General features: G+C 37.5%; 1 protein-coding gene across 1 annotated transcript in view; it reads right to left on the reverse strand.

The window, feature by feature from the left end:
- Positions 1 to 2,694: 2,694 nt before the first annotated feature.
- The window catches only part of Mdfic (MyoD family inhibitor domain containing), a 117,427-nt gene continuing 98,233 nt past the window's right edge, over positions 2,695 to 21,888 (reverse strand). The window contains exon 7 of the mRNA XM_013019918.1: positions 2,695 to 5,460. Coding sequence (XP_012875372.1) covers positions 5,213 to 5,460 — 248 coding nt within the window. The 3' untranslated portion in view covers positions 2,695 to 5,212. The remainder of the gene's footprint in view (positions 5,461 to 21,888) is intronic.

Genomic DNA, 21,888 nt, shown 5'->3' on the forward strand with positions numbered 1-21,888 from the left:
TCTAGGTTTTGAGCTGACATTTCAAAACTTCTTTTGTTTCACTTTAAGATTGCTTTCAATCCTGTTTGTAGGTGTTTTACACATCTCTGCCACATCTGTAATTGGCATAGCATCCAGCCGACAGGCTCTGTACATCTTTACACTGCAACCTACCAAGTTAAGAAATGTATTGCTTCAATATAAAACAGCAGGCTGTTTTTAGACATAGTTACTAGTGCACAAGCTTTAATATGGCTTGGCTTCATCCTATAATGAGATCTTTTGGTTCCCTGCTCAACAGGCTTTTATTCCTTTGCAAAAGGCTATGAACTATGTCAAGTGGATCAGCTGCTTTTGTACACCCTCTTTCTTGGCTTTGGAATGTAATTCCTTTGCTTCTACCCCTTTATGCATCAGACAGAACTTAAGAACCTTTTCCATTTTTTTTCAAGTTAAACTTAGAATTTGTTTGAATTTGCTTTTCACCATTTTCTTAATAATTACATTCTCAACTAAACCTCACAAAAGAATTGCTTGGAAGTGAACACCTAATTACAGTGCTACATTTTGTCTTTAATGCATTTATCTCTACCCCCTGTCAGTAATGGATCAAAGGGTGTTTTTTTTTTTCCCCCAAATGATTTCTTCTCCATCCTGACCACTACCTTCATGACTCTTTAGGGCTTACTAAATGGGATGAAGTGAAGTGAAGGACATAGGATGTTAATAATAGGCAAACAAATAAATAATATTACTAGAACTACTAGCTATAGTTTGATTGGGAAGCAGGAAATGACTTATGTTCACCCCTGATGGCTTGAGCACTTTTGCTGTGGGCCTTGTGGCAAATATCACGCATTGCCCCAGCCACACGAACACAGTGATCTGAATTTCTACTTGCTGAGACTCTACATTCTGGGCTCTGATTGGTTATAGCTTCGCTTACAGGATTTTTCATCTCTAGATTGTCTGTTGATTTAATTAAAATTTGAGCATCTATGCAATATTTTGAGTTTACTTTTAAAGTAAAAGAGGTATCGTTGTTCACTAGGGATATGCCATGAAAAATACATAGTGGGTTTTGTCACTAATGATACATTTTTGCAAATATCGCTCTCCATATGAAGATGGCATCACACTCTGTTCCATTTTAATGAAGACCTCTAAAAATAATATTAAACACCCATGTAAACAGTAGGAGTCTCTCTGTTGGATCTAACACACTTCTCATAGGAGAAGTGCCATACTTCTTCCCTGGGTTGAATCTTCTTGTGGGTTAGGTGACTTCCCTGAGGTTTCTTTTCTTTTTTCTTTTTCTTTTTTGGGGTCCAGTCGTGGGGCCTGAACTCTGGGCCTGGGCGCTGTCCCTCAGCTCTTCAGCGCAAGGCTAGCACTTTACCACTTGAGCCACAGCGCCACTTTGGGCTTTTTTCTTTTTGCTTATGTGGTGCTGAGGAATCAAACCCAGGGCCTCATGCATGCAAGGCAAGCGCTCTACCACTGAGCCACCTTCCCAGCCCCTCCCTGAGGTTTCTTATACCAAATCAAGCACAGAAAAAGCACTTCTTTAGTCTAAGTTCATTGCTTCTAAGGTCACACAGAAACAAAGGGCTAAATACTCAACCTTTGCAAAAGAGCAATAATTTCAACCCCACCAATACATCAGCAATTGTTTCACACAAATCTGATGTGTCTGACTGCGTTAGGTATGAAGGGAGAGAAAAATGCTATTTGATAAAATGTATTTTGCCTCGCAGACAAAATAAAGCAATCTTTATGCCCACAAATAAGAAGAAATTAGAAGGGGCATATAAGTCCTGAATAACTTGAAAACTAATCTTTATAGTAAGTAAAATATTCATCAGGAAGATGGAAAAAGCTTATAGTTAACCATCATTCAAGAAGGCAAGCCACAACATCCCTGGGGCTCCAGATTAAGTTATTGGAATCTGTGATATTTGATGTTTATAACATTAGAATCTAGGGCACTGATAGAACAAAGAAAATGAAGTGACTGTGTAAATCTTCTTAGATAACAATGACTGTTCAGGTGGAAAAAATGAATACAACTGATACACTGTCAGAACACAAGAACAAAGTTAACAGAGGTGTGGTGACTCACACCTGTAATTCTAGCTATCGTGGAAACTCAGATCTAGAAATCATGGTTTCAGGCCAGTTTGAGAAAAACCTGAAGAAAAATGTGTAAGACTCTATTTCAACAGGAGAATCTGGGTGTGATAATACACAACTGTCGTTCCATTACAGTGGGAAGTAAGACACAGGAAGATCCAAGTTTAGGCACAGGCATGGGCAAAAATCAAATCCTGTCTCAAAATAACCAGTGCCTAAAAAAGGCTGGAGGCATGGCTCAGAGGTGAGTTCCTGTCCTGAAAGCCAGTAAGAATGCCGGAGTTCAAAGTTCAGCACTACCAAAACACTACTACTTTTAGAAACAAAAATCTTCTCCTAAATACTTAAATTGTCTTTCTTTAAATACTAAACTCTAAAATATTTCCAAATATTGCGCCACTAAAAATCCTATACGTGATTGCTTGTGATGTTTTGCTTGAAAGTCATTAAACCTAAGGTAATAAACCTCTGAGTATTTTTTGTTTACTGTTTGATCTCAGAATATGTAAAATAGAGTACATATCCCAGAGTAAATAAAATCAACCCACTAACCCTGTACAAAACTTGTATTTTGACACACTGTGAGTTTTTACAAGAGCACTGTATTTTGATATCATGACTTGTGTTAGCCAATTTTCTGTATCTTTAAAGTCCATATGTGGCCATGTGTCAAATGATTTATATAGGAAACAAGGAAGTCTTCAGAAAGGGATATAACAAGCAAAATGTCAATCTTAGTTATAGTAGAAGTCATCCAAATATAAAGTCACATAGCCCTTAAGTATGAAAGTAGGCTAAAGTACAATAAAGAAGGCATTGTTTAATTTTACAATATTCAGGATAATACAGGTCCAGTTTAAAAATATTTAAGATTAATTTTCCACATTTAAAAAGAGACCAAATACCTAGCTCAATTACAGTGCTTAATAAGGATGGTAATATAATTCAACAAAACATTGTAAATACAGAAATTCTAAAACATATTGAATATCTTTTCACATTTGCCTACTCTGCTACCCCGATTCCTTCTTCTATTTCCTTCTGAATTATACAAAATGCTTCACGGAATGACTGCCTGGAATAGACAACTGAGGGGAAAAAACAAATACAGACATCAGAAAACATCACTGGTCTCCAAGACATCCTCTGCTACAGAGAAACACTTCAAATGTGTCAATATGTTCATTACAAGTAGTAGCAGGATACATTTAAAAGTCAGAGAGATCACTTGGTTGAAAAATGGTATAGGATTAAAAGTCAAATATTCTAAGAATTCCAGATCACTAAGAGGCTTACATTATAAACAGATGCGATTCTTACTCTAATGTACAAGCTTAAGTTAACTCATGATAGATAGAATTATATTCAGATTTTTATATCTAATATAATAATTAAAACTCTAGGGAAAAATGAGGGAAACAGCTACATTTTAACATCCTAACAATGTAAAAGTTGTGTGTATGCAAATAGCACTAAAAGTTTCGAGAGTTTGCTGTTTTTCTTTCTTTTTTCAAACCTTTTAAATAAATAACATAATTCAAAACTAGGCTTTGTCTCAAAGGAAAGCTATAGGTAACATTGTCATGACACAGGATTAAAAAAATGTCTAGCTCTCTTAAAAGCCTAGATTTGCTAAAGGCTTCCTAAAATGTGCTGTTAATGTTGTTATTATCTACTTGATATTCAGTTAAATAAAACTAGTAATAAGTACGACTCACACTGTATACTTTCAAACTTCTAAAAGGGTCATATTGAAGTAAACTAAAGTACAATTTTGGGAATGTTCAACCTCAGGAGAATGCATAGTTTGAAAGTATTCTGCCTTCCAATTGAGTGACACAATATCTATTACTCCAATTACTATATATATATATATATACTATATTATATATATGCAAAGCATATATATATATATGTATATAAATCTTATAACTGACATACTTCTTCTTCATACTTGGGGATCTTGATAACCTGCCACATAGGCCAAGTTTGACAGAGAATTATAACACTAAAATTTGGTCACAGCAGGGAATTTGTGAGCTTCTCTGCACTAAAATCCCAGGTTTTCTGCACTAGAAATCAATGTGCTTATGATATATAGCACTGAGTAAGAAACAAACCAAAACATACAAGCCACACCCTTCTCCAAAACCACCTACATTTTACAAAACAAAAGAAAGCCTTTGAAAAGTTGAAATCAGGATACCTGTGTTTCGGTATTTTAAAAAATCCAATTTAGTTTGTCAAAAGTTTTTGAGGACTATATGTTAATTAGGTAGTATGTTTTCATAAAAAATATAGCATAATATTTATGTTGTATTGTTACAACTAAAAGGCAAGTTTACAAAGACATGTTTCTTTTAACTATAAAGAACACACAGTTCAGACTGTCCATGAGAAGACAATCTTAAACCTAAATAACTTATTCTAGTAGCAGATCAATTAGCCATCCTAAGAGGTTGCCTAGAATGCCACATCTTGTTCAAGCCTTGTTTTGTATTCTGGTAATTCTCTTGTTTTTTTTTTCCTGTGGTATTTTACGTTTCTCCTAATACAATGTTCATTTCAGTATGCCTTATGAGATAGTTCATTGTCTGCTGCAGTGCATACTGCGGAGAACTATAGATGGGAAAGAGATGCTGTCCCTTACATGGCCTGGGCAACACCGCACCCAAAGCAGACATTCAACATCTGCTGAACAAGTGCTGCCCAGCGATGGTGTGTCTGTTTGCCAAAGTTTACTGAAAATAATGTTTAATTTTAGCTTCTAATAGATAAGTAACGAAAAATAAATGGTTGGGATTAATACTCACTAAGAAATAATATATTTGGAGTACATGGCTCCTGAAAAAGCTTAGACGAAACAGAAATATCAACAGAAAAAGAGGAGCCTTTTAACATGTCCCTTGGTTAATACAAGCTAGTTAGCTTTTCACATATTAAACCATATGGATTTGTGAGGGGAGGGAAGGCTTTCAGAGACTACTTAATATAATGACTGCACAGTGCAAATACTGAATTGCTTCATGAGAATTTCTCCCCCTTTAAAGGAAAAAAAATTAAACATTCTCCAGTTTGAACACAAACGAAGGATAAATACTTATGAAGGGAAACAAATTCCACAGCATTCCATACAGATTTCCAGACAGTCTGATGATTCACAACAGGCATCCATGATGCCACAGTCCATGTCACAAGGACAGTTACAGTCGTCCCCCATCTCATCGCCACAGCAACAGCAGCAGGCTTCCGAGGAGCAGATCCCACAAGAAGCTTGTCCCAGGACAATATTGCAGAGGGTCAGGAATTCACAGAACAAGCATGCCAGGATACAGTGGACACAACAGTCTTCGTTTTCAGTTAGAAGGGGAACACAGTGGAAAAAAAGGAACACAAGACATAAACGTCATCAATAGACTGAATTGAACAGAGTTATAATGCAAATAACATACAGACCTAGACTTTGTAAGCTCAAGACAGGTAATTTTTAGAAGCACATATAGCATTCTAGTTGTGTGTACATGCCTGAGCACACGTGTGTTCTGACATAATATGCAATGACCCTTCATCCTGAGTACTACTTTTCCATGCTTCTGATCCATTGCTCTTATGTCCCATTTCTCTTTTGGCTACTGGGTAAAAACAATGCCATGACATTCATTAAATAGAAATGTCATTCACTTGCTCAAAAATCTGAAGTACTGTGTGTGGTATGGCATACTTAATTTATACTCAAGCTAGAATCTATGAAACTGGATCCCACAAATTATATTTTGTAATTGACCCCATTTCTTAATTTCGAATTTTTTAAATTACAAATCAATTTTTTTTTGACGGTCGTGGGGCTTGAACTCTGGGCCTGGGCGCTGTCCCTCAGCTCTTCAGCTAAAGGCGAGCGCTCTACCACTTGAGCTACCGTACCACTTCCAGTTTTCTGAGTGTTTATTGGAGATAAGAGTTTCACGGACTTTCTTGCCTGGGCTAGCTTTGAACCGTGATCCTCAGATCTCAGCCTCCTGAGTAGTTAGGATTACAAGCATGAGCCACCGGCACCTGGCACAAATCAATTTTTTAAAAAAGTGAGGCCCTCTTGTTGGGCCCAAACCTTTAGAATAATTCTGCCATTTCTAACAGAGATAGCAAATTTGAAAAATGAAACAGTACCTTGACTTTACTACCTCCTTTGGTGGCAAAGGTGTATTTTACACCGTTCCTGGTAACTTGCTCAACAATGCTCACCAAATTTTATAAATCAATTAAAAATAAAGTTGAACTATCAAACAAATCATCATATAATAACTTTACAAAAAATGTGCTTAATTTCTTAACTCTTTAACATTTTGGTCTAGTGGTAGGTGTTACTCAAAAATTAAAACACAAAAAGTGAAATCTTCTTAGTCAGATGTAATGACAAAAGCCTTCAATTCTACCCAGTTGGGAGGTAGATACCTGGGCTAAGGTCGTTCAAGGCCAGCCCAAGCTAAAAAAGTTTCCTCAAGATCCTGTCTTTCCCAATGGCTGGGTGCAGTGGTAAAAACCTGCAATCACTTCACAGAGAGGCGTAATTAGTGGGTGTGGTGACATGTCTATCGTCCCAATAACACGAAAAAGCACAAATGAGAAGATCACAGTCCAAGCTGACTCAGGTATAAAGCAAGACCTTACATCAAAAATAACCAATACAAAAAGGGCCAGAGGAATGGATGAATTCACAAAGTACCTGTCTGGCAAATGATATTAATTCAAAATCTGAAAGATTTGTGTTTTTCCTCCCCACAAGATTATTTCTGTTTTATTTTGTAGGTTATTTCTTTTGTGTTTTGTATAATGAGGGTTTGAACTAGATAGTACTACTTCCTACAAAAGCAACAAAGACACCAATCCTATCTTTCACCTATTATCCTATGCCCTTTCAGTTCTGATATGACACTAAAATTATACACTTCAATGGAATTTCAGCAAACTATATGAAACCAAAGAATAAGGGAATGGCCCTTCACAAAACCTTCTCATTGTTGAGTAGTTTGGCTGTAGTAAGGAAGATTGTTTCTCCTTTACAATGTCATGTCATTCTGTGGGTTAGATGTGCCTGGGCAATTCTTCCAGCATCCCTGTTGCAAATGCTTTAGGTAAGGGAACAGAAGTACCACCAACTTCAATTATGCAAGCCAACTCTAACCACCTCCAAATCACCAACCCCTAACACTTCAAACATCCCCAGCTCCACCCTTGAGGAGAATTCATAGCTTTAAAACAAAGAAATAGGAATGTGAAAACAGCTTTTCTCTATGTGCTATTGGTAATAAGAGAAAATTCAGAAGGGAAACTCCAGGATTGTTTTTGTAGAAGTAAAGGGCAAAAACACTCCCACCAATCTTTCCTTTCACTCACTTCAGTGCCAAAATTATTCTTGCACATAATGCTTCGTGCAACAACTGGAAAAGGATCATGAAATTGTGAAACTCTGAATCTCTTCAGCTTCTTCTAATGTTGATTTCTAATAGTAGCCAATCATCTTGAAAGAATTGTCCATGGCAAAAAGTGCTAAGCTTCCAGAGAGCATTGATAGGTTTCCTTCTGTCTACATAAATTTTCAAACCATTATTTCTTGGATATTTGTATTTCTCTGTTCAGTTGAGATTTTCCAAGAATATATTAATGTGAGTATTTGAAAACCATTTGAAAAATTACAATGAGCGACTTTACTTTTAGGAAAATAGAGTTTGGAAGCAAGTGTGGTGGTACATACCTGTAACCCTAACTCTGGGGAGGGTGAGGCAGGAAGATGGAGAACTTGAGATCAGCATGAGCTACATAGGAGTTCAAGGCCAATCTGGGCTACTTAATAAGAAAGTGATCTCAAAATAAGAAAAGATAAATATAGAAAATAAAGAGCACTATGGAAAAGGAAGAAAGAAAGGGAAGAAGGAGAGGGTTTAATTGGTAGTACTTTAGCTCTATGCAATGTACCTTCAAATAAGTATGTATAATAACTGATTCCAAGAATATTTCACTTTAGCTATAACTTTCTACGCATTGCAAGAGAACTTAAATCAAATGTTAGGAGAGGGAATCTATAAATATGTATTGACAATGAAGTATCTGTAGCTGAGTATTCTTAAAACACTTTAGCTGAGTATTCTTAAAACAACAGCTGAGTATTCTTTAAAAAATAAAAAACAGAGGGGCTGGGAAGGTGGCTCAGTGGTAGAGCGCTTGCTTTGCAAGCATGAGGCCCTGGGTTCAATTCCTCAGCCCCACATAAGCAAAAAGCAGAAAGCCAGAAGTGGCACTGTGGCTCAAGTGGTAGAGTGCTAGCCTTGAGCTGAAGAGCTGAGGGACAGCGCCCAGGACCAGAGTTCAGGCCCCACTACTGGACCCCCCCAAAAAATAGCAATTCAGTAGGTAGATTCTTTATATACTAATAAGAAATTATACTATACATACAACTATTTAATGACTTCATATAAAGAAGCAATTTTTTTGCTCCAAATTCAACCTTAGAAAGACCTGTATGCTCATTGCTAAACAATCTATCAGATTGGAAATGATACTATATGGATTCTTATTGAATCATATGCCTTTCTAGATGTGATGTCATATGTTTGAGATTTATTTCTTTTAATTCATGTCATTGTAGTTTACTCTTTTTCCAGAATATAGTATCCTGTTGAATTACCTTGTGTTAATTGATTTCTCCATTACAGTATCTATGACTATTTTGGTTAAGTCCAGTGTTTTCACAATTCTAAACACTGGTATTTTAAACTATTTTGTTCATACCTATTAGAACATACATCTTAGATAACAATGAGGATCATCAGGTCACAGAAAATATGTGTTTAATCTTACTGGATATTAACAGATTTGTTTCAAAGTTAATGTTCACCTTCAGACATGAAGTTGTCCATTGCTCCATAACCATCAGCCTTTGAAACTATCACAAATTTTAATGTATGTTAATAAGTTGAGTGAATGTAGGATGGCATCTCATAATGGTTTCACTTTGTATTTCCTTGTTTAATAAGAAAAATGCATTTACTTCAATGACATTGTTTTATGTCTGATGGATATTAAATTACCTCTTGGTTTTTAAAATGGGTGTTTGTTGTTTTTATATTGTCCATTCATTGTTCTATTGAGTTGTTTCATGTTTCTTATTGATTAGTAGAAGTACTTTGTATTTTCAAGATAGCAGTCCTTTGTCAAGTATGACTGTCTTCTCTCACTATGTGTGTGGCCTTGGTTAAAATAAAATAGTGACAGAAATATTTTAACTCTTAGAGCTTGAGTTTGAATCAATGAAGGGAAATCCAAATCAAATCTTGTATTTTGCCAAAGATATGAGATTGCACAGCCTGGAATGTGAAGTAGTGTCAAGACAGATTTAAGGAATCAATCGAAAAAAGGAAAAGGCATTAAAAGATTTGGCAGCAGAATGAAATAAAAAGGATTAGTGTTGAATCAACAAGAGAGCTCAGTCCTAGATAGGAAGAAGGAAAACAATCAACTCAGGAGAGATACTGAATGGAATTGATGTGTAATCATTAGTCCTCATGACAAAGAGCAACAGACGTGGGAGTACTGTGGGAGTGACAACTCATCTCTGCTCTCTGGGTATATTCATCTGCCAATTCATGCCTTTACTAGGCATGACAGGTGTCTTACAGGAATTAAAAGCGCTAAGCAAGAAATGAATGTCTTCAAACTCTTTTTACCCAACAAAATCTACCTACTAATTACCTTGTTCTTATTTTATATTTGGTAAGCAAAAGTTCTTTATTCTGAATCAAATGTTCCTTGTCTAACCTATCTTGTACAACATAAACTAATGTCTATAGCTCACAGGTTAAGAGTGTTTGCTTAAGATAGTGTAGGCATTAGTGAAGGAGGAGTATTTATTTGCTGCTTTAAAATTAAGAATTTTTTTAGCTCAGATATTTATCCCAATTTCAGCTAAAAATAAGTATATAAAAGCTTTGTACTAAACACTAAAAATACTATTTTTTAATCTTAGTACTATTTCTAGAAAGGAGTACTAGTATTTTCCTTACTTCACCAATGAAGAAGAATGACCATTAGAAAACAAGGAGGAGGTTTTCCTAAGGTCATAGAAGCTATGAGAGGCTAAGGACAGATGTGGCATTTCTCATAGCTTAAACTCTTCATTGGAGCAAGATCAGCTCAGTGGTGGATTTGAAATTCACTGTTAATTTGTTTCAATCACTAATCTGTGTTTAGTCCATATAGGTTCAGTTTTAATGAAGCCAAGATAGTAAATGGTAAGCTTGAACATACAAAAAAAAGTTAAATCATCACTGAGCTGCAAAACTGATAAACTACAGGTCAGGATGTGAATAGTCAGCCTAAAGAGAAAAGAGGTCTCCATGAGATAAATCTGAAAATCTCAAACACAGAAGTTAAGGTCCACAGTTAGAACAGAAGAAGTGTAGACATGAGATAGGCATTCAAATGGAAAACTTAAGAAAATGGCAGGAACCACAACAGTTAAGTTTTACATGAAAATATTGAAATGTACAGTAAAATACATACTTCTAAAAGCACAGCTCATCCATAATTTACTAGAAAAGAACTTTGGGGAAGGAGGAAGAACTGGAATCTACTTACAAATACCTGACAAAGCCATATTAATGATTATACAGATATGAGAGTAGATACGTTCAAAAATGCATTTTCTGTACTTCATAAACAAATAAATAATTGATCCCCAAATTCTATCAAACAATTACATATTCTGATATTTAGTCTTTGACAATTTTTTTTTTTGCAAAACTGCATTCCAGTTGTGACTCAAGATGATGAAGTCTGATGTTAACTAAGTGACACTCGTTGATATAGTTCTTATATATCCTCACCACTTCCAAGGGGAATCAAGAGTCATAAAAGGTGGGGTTGGGTGAACTTGTTCAACCACTTTGGAAAACTGTATGGAGGTTCCTCAAAAGAGACCCAGAAATCCCACTTTTGGGCCTTTACCCAAACGAACACAAACAAGGCCATACTAAAACTCCCAGCACAACTAGGTTTATAGCAGCATTATTCACCATAGCTAAGATATGGAACCAACCCAGATGCCCATCAGTGGATGAATGGATCAAAAAAATGTGATACACACAGACACAGACACACACACAGACACACACACACAGATACACACACAGACACACAGACAGACAGACAGACAGACAGACAGACACACACACACACACACACACTGTAATGTGCCTCCACCAGAAAGAATGACACCACCCCATTTGTTAGGAAATGGAAAGATTTGGAAAAATTATATTAAGTGCAGTAAGCCAGACCCAAAGAAACACAGGTCCCATGGTTTCCTTTATTTGCAATAACTAGTATACATCTAGGATAATCTTACTAGACAAGCAGAAAAGGTCAAAAGCTATATATATAAGAGCATAAAGATGATGCCAAGTTATGCCAGTGAACCTCAAGATACGAACACAAGAGGTTTTATATTTGTCACTGTTGTTTTTCATATACTACGTGATTTTATTTTTTCTTTTGTATGTTCAACCCCTGTTGTCACTGTATTTGATCCCAGTGCCCTGCATCTTCTATATACATTTTTCTAATTTGGGGAGGGGATGGGAAATAACAAAATACTGAAACAAGGATACTCATTGTAACAATGAGATGTACAAGACACTATGTTGAAAATGAACTTTACTACTTGGGAGAGGAGGGAAGGAATTGGGGAGGTAGGGAAAAAGGGATGGTAGAGGAAAAACACAGGAGGGGTAACAATGCTATATAGGAAATATACTCATTACCTTACTCATGTAACTGGAACCTCTCTGTACAGTATCTTTACCAAAAAAATTTTTTAAAAATATATATATGTAATTGTGCCTTAGTGGTAGAACACTTACCTAGTATGCACGGAGCCCTGAGTTCAATTCCTCAGTACCACATAAATGGAAAAAGCCTGAAGTAGCACTGTGACTCAAGAAGTAGAATGCTAGCCTTGAACAAAAGAAACTCAGGGACATGCCCAAGGCCTGAGTTCAAGCCCCAGAATTGGCCGAAAAAAACTCATAAAAGACAATAGAATGCTAATTTTATTTGGAGCAAAAAGTGGTTATAAGAACTACAAACTTATTGGGAAGGTGGCTTAGTGGTACAGTGCTTGCCTTGCATGCATGAGGCCCTGGGTTCGATTCCTAAGCACCATATAAGCAGAAAAAGCCCAAAGTGGTGCTGTGGCTCAAGTGCTAGAGTGCTAGCCTTTTGCTGAAGAGCTGAGGAACAGTGCCCAGGCCCAGAGTTCAGGTCCCATGAGCAACCAAAAAAAAAAAAAAAGAACTACAAACTCAGCTGGGAAAGATGATGTATGCCTATAATCCGAGGACTTGGAAGGCTGAGAAGGTTTGAGATTTCAAAGCCAGTTTGGGTATCCTAACAAGACCCTGTCTCAACCACTAACAAAGAAAACAAAGACTCCAACTCAAAAGATCTGAGTAGAGAAACAACTTCTTTAAAAAGTTGAGTCTCCTGTATGCATGTGGTTCACAGTTAGAAATAACTCTCTTTTTCCCTGTCCTTGAGGTTTTCAGTTTTACGGTTTTATTCAGTCATGATTTGCAGTTTTTGCCAAAAGCATTTAACCTTTGAGAAGCCAACTGGGTTCTGGGAAAGATGCCTGTCCTAAACTGGGCCAAGGAAGAATTGTGCAATTCCGTGTACTGAGCAAAGAATACAGCAAAAAACTGGTGGCTACTGTAAATTTAGGAAAAACAAAGCAACATATCAGCAGCCAAGTAGCTAAAAATAAAGCCCCAAAAGAAATCTTTCACACAGCAGTTGATTTAATGAGTGAATAAAACAAATAAAATGTATGATTATGATTTTCTGCAAACTCATGCCCAAAGAAAAATCTCTGAAGCCTATAAAAGGTCAGGTCTGTACTCCTTCCTGCAGGAGTGCTGAAGTGCTCCTCACTCCCCACCACTAAGGCTAACAACTGAAACCAATTTAAACAGCACCTTCAATGGCTGATGAAAATAGCTGACTGACTGATCTAAGAAGTTTTGCTTTGCTTAAAATGAAACACAAGGCTAACTTTCATAAGAACAGTCAGTTTACAAAGAAATTATGTCAAACTGATTTGTCCAAAATCAGAAAGGTAGATTTTTTTTAGGAAAAGGAGCTCTGATGAAGGTCTATATAAATATATTTATACCATAAACTCAGCTCTACTATCAGCAAATCTTTTTTTTTTTATTTCTTTGGGTTCCTTTGCTTAAGATGTGGTATGACAGGTGCTCTGAATTTCTTGGAACAAAGGTACCAATCAGTTGAAGCAGAATACAGGGAAAGACAGAGAACAATGAATTCTGAGAATAACCTGTAACCCATTTTTTTTTAGTACATGTAGGTGACTTATCAGGATAGATCTCTAATAGAGTTTCCTATAACTTCTAATGCTTGAAAGTACTTTCTTAACTGCATAATCAACACATAAAATATATCCTGAGCAGAGGCCCACTAGCATTTATCAGGCTAACCGCATATCATAAGCAACTGTGGATTAATAATTGAGCAGAGCTATATACAATAAGTATTTTAAAATGCCCTTTTCTGACCAGATCAGTCTCTGTGATTTACCATTGAAGGTACAGTACAGCCAGAGGTTTTCTCCAGTCTCTGCCTTGCTAAGAACCACATGTACCCAGTGGTGGGGGTGACAGTGTTCATTGTTCAGGTGCCAATTGAATGGAGTGTCCCTTGGGTACTTTACTGTGTTTACTGCTTCTCAATGAATAATCTAAGAGCAGGCTAGAAGAAGGCTTTAGTAATACAAAAATCACAAGTCAAGGCAGCTGAGCAGCTATGTAGCCTTTGTGAAAATCCAGCGGTCAGGGATGGAACACAGATATCTACAGGGAGTTCTGCTCAAGACTATGTTGGGGTGGGAAAGATTTCCTTATGCTGCCTTATTAGCTCAGCTCCAAGTAGCTTCATGTCTCAAACACAGGGGACAGACAGCATTTCTGGCCAACAGCCTAAGATTGACCTGCTGCCTGAATAAACTGGCCAGAAGCACATCTCCTACACAGTTTTCTGGCATGTGGTTATCTCAAGAGGCTATACTCCTTAGCCAGAGCATGGTCAACATTTTCCTAATGGAGAAGAAAATGAGGTAGGTCAGGAGGTAAAAAGCAAGTAAGAAGAGCTGTATTTTCCACTGTAACATAAAAATGATACTTTGAGAAACTGAGCAATAATCTTTACTATTATTTTTCCTCTCAAGAGATTTGAAGACCTTGGTGGGGAGTAGTCAGTCTGCCCACGCTCCATGAAAGGATTTCTCAGTAATTTTCCTACCACATGGCCAAATCCTGGAATCCATCTCTACCCTTTGGGAAGTACCCTGTACTTTAAATTACAGCAAGCAGATAGCCCAGACGTTTTGCTTCTCATCTTTATCCTGTTTCTTTGATTTGAGGTTAATGCATATTCCAAACTCTATGAGAGATGTGATTCAGGATTTAGTCATTGTTTCACTATAACGTGGGTTCAAGAAGTCTTGTGTAAAGACAGGAATAGCAAAGAAAAATCTAGGCAGGGAACACAGACATCAGAAGAATTTGGGTTTCCCAGAAGAATAAAACAAAAATCTGAAGAGGAACAGAGTTCAATTATAAGAGGAGTTTCTTTAAAGCATTTCACGTGTAAAGTTTGTGTGTGGACAGAGAGAAGACAAAGAGCCCAGGAAGGCTACAAAAATACATACACATACACACATATTTGTTTAATGAATCTTTACTGCATTTTAAGACAGTAAATTTGATCTGAAGAACATTACTATCCTCATAACGTTATACAGAAAATGAAAAAAATATATACATATATATAATGCTTAGGAAATGCCCAGAAATTTAGCAAGGAAGTGCTTGCTAACTATTAGCACTGTTGTGGCAGTGATAATGACAGAACATTGCTTTCTGTGAGACAACATCTCTCCTCTTACCTATGCTCCATTCACCCGGAGTGCTACACCATCATGAGTCTATTCTTGATGTGAAGAAGGCTTAGAAAAGCTCAGCTCTTCATTTGAACACATGAAAAGAAAGCGAGAACCAAGGAGCAGCTCAAAGCGACAGAAACTGCAGAATAGAGAAACAGAAATCTGCTCGGAAAGAATTAATAATCTAGTCTCTGGCTGCAGCAGATATGATAGTGTATTTCTTTTTGTATTTCATTATTATCTATTTATTTTCTTCAGAAGCTAGCAAGCAAAAACAAAAGAAGATCACTTTCCTTGAGCCTATTCAATGCTATTTTATGTTGGCCAGTTGAACTATTTATGATACAAATATATAAATAACAAGATGGAACATCATTTTGGTTTAATAAAATCGACGTACGATTGTAGAAGTGTTTTCTTAAAAAAATCATTGTCCACCAGGGCTCCCAAGCTGTCAAAAATTCCCTCTTTATTTTATTTTCCCAACTGTGTTTATTCCACAACTCACACTCTGACTTCACCTCTTTGTATTTGTTCTTGATTTAAATATTGTACAAGATATATTATGGAACCAGGTTAAAAGAAATCATACTATGACTATGATCTACCTACAAAAAAAAATCTGTAAAAGATTTCAATGACCATGAAGATAAGTCATCTAACACCCTGCTATATCTGATGCTGCTATTCATGAGCATCAGCCTATTACAGAGATGAATGGGTTGTCCAGGGCATCTCTGACAAGAAGTCACCAATGTAGAGTGGAATGAACAAACATACAGAGGAGAGGAGGCTGGAGTCAGTACTAAGACTCAAGATCCCACAACACAACAGGCACAACACTCCAGGCTTTTGATGGACCATGCCTCAGCAGGAGTCCAAAATGCACCTTTGCCTTCCAAAAGGCTGAAAGGTCCCCAGCAAGACTATTCCTACAGGCCCCAGGCAGCAACCTTAGCAGGAGGCATGGTTTCCCACAGGCAGGAGAGGCCTCATCTACAGAAGGCCCAGATGCATTTCCCCCAGCACTGAGAGAAGACACAGGCCCCAACCAAAGAGGCACAGCAGTCTAACACACACACCAGCCAAGATGAAGAGCAGCAAGCAGAGTAAAGTGCTACAGTGAAACTAGACACCAAAGCTAGTTTCAAAGCAGTGCACAGGAGGTAAATCCTATTATTTATGGAATTAATTTGTGAATCAATGACGGCATTATTACTCTTTCCATAGCCCTCCCTTTCTACCCATGCTATCTGTTATTGCCATGTGTATTTTTTTCAAGGCATTATCACAGATGAATAAGACAGCATGACATTGGAAATGATAAGGAATACTTATCTACACTTCAATTTAGTGTACAAATAATTCTGAAGCCAAAAAATAATCTATGAATGTGTTGTTTGCGAATACTCTAAAAGGGACAAACGTAGACAAATTCAGTTTCCTCACACAGTAACAATTTGGTATCCTTGTATATTACTTTAAATTGTGGAAAGGAAGATACAAATAAAAACTCTCTTGCTGAGCAACTTCCTAGTCCTTTGCATTTCACTCAGGCCATACACACCCTCCCCTCCCTCCCCCCCCCCCCCCCCCCCCCCCCCCCCACCCTATCTGAGTTTTTCCTGAGTCACAGCTCATTACCTACTATTACTGTCTGGGCAGGAGAATGCCAGTACTACAAAAAGAAATCTGTAAGTGTCTGGGGATGCTACTGCTGTTTGTATTTGGTTTAAATGAGACTATTAGCAACAGGAAAATAACATACTCGGGGGCACAAAGAAACAAAGGTGTCTCAATTAATGATTGCTCTTCTATCATCACCAGTAGCACAGCCAGCCAAGTATTCTCCTATTTATAAGGACTGTGATACTGGAAAATTCAAACTGGCTTTCTAGTCATGGCTCTGTGACTAATTGGCTGAGTAATCCTGAGAAAGTCATTTCACTCCATGCTGATAGGCAGAGTGGAGGGGAAAATGGTCTCAGATTTTTTTTAACATTAAAAGTGTGGGATGATACAGTATACTATTATTTATAGCCTTTAGGTTTTTATGTCTAGTTACTGGTCTTTGCTTGGCCTAGAAGAGTAGCATTACTGGGCACAATACAGAAAATAAGTTGAGTATAAGTTGGAGAAGCCTGGGAGATGGCCCTCATGCACCAGGAGGCCAGACAGCCTTGAGGCAGAGGCTTAATGTGGCCCAAAAGATTGGTTTGATATAAAGAATTGGAAGTAGTCAAAAAGAAAAAAGAAAAAAAGAAAGAAAGAAAAAGCAACTGTGCACTCTGTTCCCCAAAAGACAGAAGAGTTGTACTATTAACAGCAGAAGGCTTTCTGAAGGTGCTGAGGAAACAGGATGTGGGGGAAAATAAATTATTAAATAATTTTCATTTGCAACTAGCACAGAAACCCAGATGTAAAGCCTTGATGGTTAAATATTTACTCAATAAAAACTTCAGTGAGTTTGGCCCCATGACAGAAACTGCACTAAGTGCACAGGCAAATCTCAAGAAAGAGAACGTGTAATTAAAGAAAATTATAGCTGTAATACAATGTGGTAAGTGCAATGTTCAGACACAACCAGAGTGCTGGAGGAGTAAGAAATGGTCAAGTAAAAGAGTGTTGGGTTAAGTGCTTCCTAAGCATTATCATATCATCTGAGCAAACTTCTCATGCATTTTAGGTATACTACTGACTCATTTTAAAGTTTGGGAAACTGAAGGATAAAAAGTTTACATAATTGGTTCAAGGTATAATTCTATAAAAAGGAAGATACAAGATTCAAAGTAGAGCCAAGTGACTCAAAAGGCTGTTATCCCCAGGATATGTTGTCTTACTAGGTATAGTGACTCATGCCTGTAACCATATCTCCTTTGGAACAAAGGTCAGGAGGATAGAGGTTCGAGGCAAAAAGAAGGGCAAGAAGAAAACAGTGAAAAATTCAATGGATAGCCTAGAAAATGAGGGAAGGAGTAGGTTGGGAGGGATGGGTGGGATTGATGAAAGGAGTGACACACATTGTACTCCTAAACTGCTATGTTGAATAGCAATTCATTTATACACCTACCAAAGTAATGATGTTGTGTTTTTTAAAACAGTTAGCCTTGCCTGAACAAATCAAAGCTGGACACGGTGGCCTGTCATCTCAATACTCAGAAATAGAAGGATTGTGGCCAGAGGTCTGGCCATAAATGTGAGACTGTGTCTGAAAAATAGAGCAAAAAAAGAGGATGTAACTAGCAAGTACAAGACCCAATGTCCAAACCCAGTAATGGTTCCCCACTACAAAGATACATTATCTATCTCTATTTGTATTGTGTTCAGTTTTAGTTTTGATTTGGCAGTCTTTTATTTTCCAGGTACTGTTAAGTACTTGATAAATATTTGCTCAATAAACTCCTAGAACAATTTTATAAGGTAAATGCTCCTATTAACTCCATCTGTAGATGAGAAAATGGAGTTACAAATGAGATTATTTATTACCTAATTAACAATTGTAGCATGGATCTTTGAAGGGTGGGAAGAAAATATTCCTGTTAATATGGAGAGAAAGAAGCAGTGGGTCAAGGTGATAACTGAGTTAGGGAAGAGAATAGAAAGAAGAGGGAAGAGAAGGGGAGGGGAGGGGAGAATGGGGAAAGGAAAGGAAGAGAAAGGAAGGGGAAGGACAGAGAGGAGAGGGGAGAGAGAGAAGGAGAGGGACTGGGTAAGGAGGGAGGGAAGAAGAGGGGGAGGGGAGGGAAGGAAAGAGGAGAGACAGGAGGGGATGGGAGGGAGGGAAGGGAAAAAGAAAAGGCAAGTTGTTGCAGCTAATGGAAGAAACAGTACTATGAAAACAGCGGTAAGAATCTGATAGTTTTAGAATATAATGGCTCAATATTGTAGAGTCTGGAGAAAGAAAGCAGAACAACTTCAGTTTTACAGGTCAGCAGCTAGGAGGCAGGGACAGCACATGGTGACAATAGTGTAGGGAGAATGGGGTTAAGCTATGAGGGAAATAAGGGAGTAGGGTGAGCATGAATTGAAAGACATTGGTGGAGGCAGTGAAGAGAAGAAAAGAGCCAAATGTGACTCCCTGGTGTATGGAGTTATTTACCGTGAAAGAAATGTATGGGGAAAATGGTATAAAATTGATCATGAGAAATGATCCATTCATATTGCCCTGAGATATGGTAAATCTGCAGATAGTCACAGATGTTCAATACAGAGCTAGAGCTGGCCTGGAGCTTGGAAAACAGGGAGATCTGGACTTGGGAGGCATTATGCAGCTGCCCAGGGAGATGGTGAAGGAAGGAGAGGCCATGAAATGGCATGCTAGCCTGTGCAGAAAGCACTGAGGAAGGAGAGGGGACTGGAGATGAGGAGTTAAAGGAACAGGAACTGGAAAAGGGAAGCACCAGGGAAAGAAAAAGAAAAAAAGTCTTTCAAAGGGGTTTCTGTTGGGTACTCCGGCCAGAGCAAATTCAATGATGTGGTACGAGTAAAAGTGAATAGCCAAGAGATGAGGAGTGACTGAAAAAGGATGAAGCTGGGACCAGAAAAGGATGGTATCCTTTCAAGAAATCAGTCAAAGGAACAAGAAACCCAGGGGGAAAACTACAGAGGGTTGCACAATCCAGAAAGAAGTACACACGTACACACTCACACACTCTCTTATACACAGACACATTTAGGGCAGAGAGAGGTGCATATGTTCACAGCTCTCTGGAAGAGGGTGCAATCAGAAGGAGGCAAGGTTTCTCAGCTAAGTGAGTGGATGGTGGGCTGCTCCGTTAACAGGAAGTGCACTGCCACAGGAAGACAGACATTTCCTCCTTCTAAATGGAGGTGAAGACAAACTCAGGTTTTTATAGCACAAGGTAGAGAGATCCTGAAGAGAAGCTGGTGGCCTCCTCTCACCCTGGAGAGTGAAGCAAAGTTGCTTTCTTTAAGAAGTACCTTATTAAGAAGCTTCTTAAGGGCAGCAGAATAAAACAACCATTGGAGAAAGGAGTCAGCAGGTCAGCTTGTCTTCCAGTTCATAGGACCCAGAAAAGTCAATACCACAGAGTGAGTGTGCTAAAACCATGTGTTGGGTGAATCTCAGATATAGGAAGTTTTACTGAAGAATTGTGCCCTGTTGAGATCTGTGTGTATTGAAAGCATTTTTATAGCTGCCCAGATTTCTTCAAACACGTCACTCCCCAGTATACATGTTGTAAAGACAACATGTATTTCCGGCTCTGAAAGCAGACACACCTGGGTTAGGAGTTTTACCAAGAGATCCAGATCTGGATAAGAACGTGTATAGATATTATAGGTATTATGCACTCAATTTTAAATAGATGATGATTATGATGATGATGATAGATAGGATTAAAAGGTAGCTAGATGGATGATAGACAGATAGAATTATAGGAAGTATGCATCTTTCTTTTCCTTGTCAATTGGGGTTTAAGAACCAATAGATGTAAAGGTAGTTCTAAAAGTGTATTTTTTCAGAGCAACAGAAAAATAATAATCAAAGGTATGGAATTATAATTAAAAAATAAGACTTTCTCAGCCTCTAGTACACTGGCTTGGATGTATGGCAGAGCTTCACAAACAGCTTTGACATGACACAATTCATTTGTACAGCCTACTGTGAAGATGGCTTGCCATTTTAGTTGAACTTTGGTTTCTCTTCACTCCACAGAGCATCCTTCCTACGAAGTATCTACTATTGTTATTGAATGGTTCATTCAAAACATCTACACTTCCCTTTTGCCAAAATGCAATTTCTTCATCACTCACTGAGTATAATTATTAGGAAAAAAGTCAACTTATACTGTCAACTTTAAATTATGCTATGCTTTGGGGATATTGTTACTCGGGAGGCCTAGCCCCTCCAGCTTGATTTCCCAAGAGAAGTTAGAGAAAAAATTAAGGCAGGTTTCATATGTTTTTGGAAAATGTGTGTATGAATACACTTTTTAATCTTTTCTTTCAGTTATCTTCAGATTTTCCCATCCACCTCTCAGATTCCTCAGTTTTCTAAGGGGCAACTACTACTTACTTGTATGACTATTTTCTACTTCAAAATGGGGAACAGGATTAATTTCCCTGAACAAACTAATTTACAGCTACTCTATTTTATTCTTTTCATTGTCTCCTCCAGCCTTTTCAGAGGATGCCTACTACCTTCCTTCCATCTTCCCTTGGGTCCAGTATACAAGGGGTAGGAAGCAAGTACAAATTAGTAGGGCCCATGCTTGCATGAAGGCCTCAGGCCTTCTATGTTGCAAACCAATTCAAGTCCCATGGGAATATTGCCCTGAGTCCCTGGGGGGAGGTGAGGGGAAAGTGTCACCACGTTGTTGACTTCCAAAGGTTTCTTCTATTTTCTCTTGTATTTATTTATAGAGAGTTAAATAAAGATAACTTAAGTTGTGTCATACAAAAACCACAGCCCGTTCTCTGCCTTCTTCTGTATTCTGGCCTTGTTGACTATGAAAGGATAAAAATATGGCTTTAAAACCTTTAAAAAAAAGTTGTTTGGGAATTTACTATTTAGGGTAGATTTTTAAAGATGAAAGCTTATTTATGTCCATTATTTTTTATTTCAATTTAATGTGAGCCAAAAAAAAAACAAAACAGGAGAGAATAATCTATGTTTTCTGTGTTGAGGAAATTGTACAGAAATGTAAACTTAGAAAAAACATTGTGTTGTAAAAGATTTTCTTTTTCTTTTCTTTCCTTTTATTTCTTTCTTTCTTTCTTTCTTTCTTTCTTTTTTTTTTTTTTTT

This window comes from Dipodomys ordii, unplaced genomic scaffold (genome assembly GCF_000151885.1).
Source record: "Dipodomys ordii isolate 6190 unplaced genomic scaffold, Dord_2.0 Scaffold48, whole genome shotgun sequence".
NCBI lineage: Eukaryota > Metazoa > Chordata > Mammalia > Rodentia > Heteromyidae > Dipodomys > Dipodomys ordii.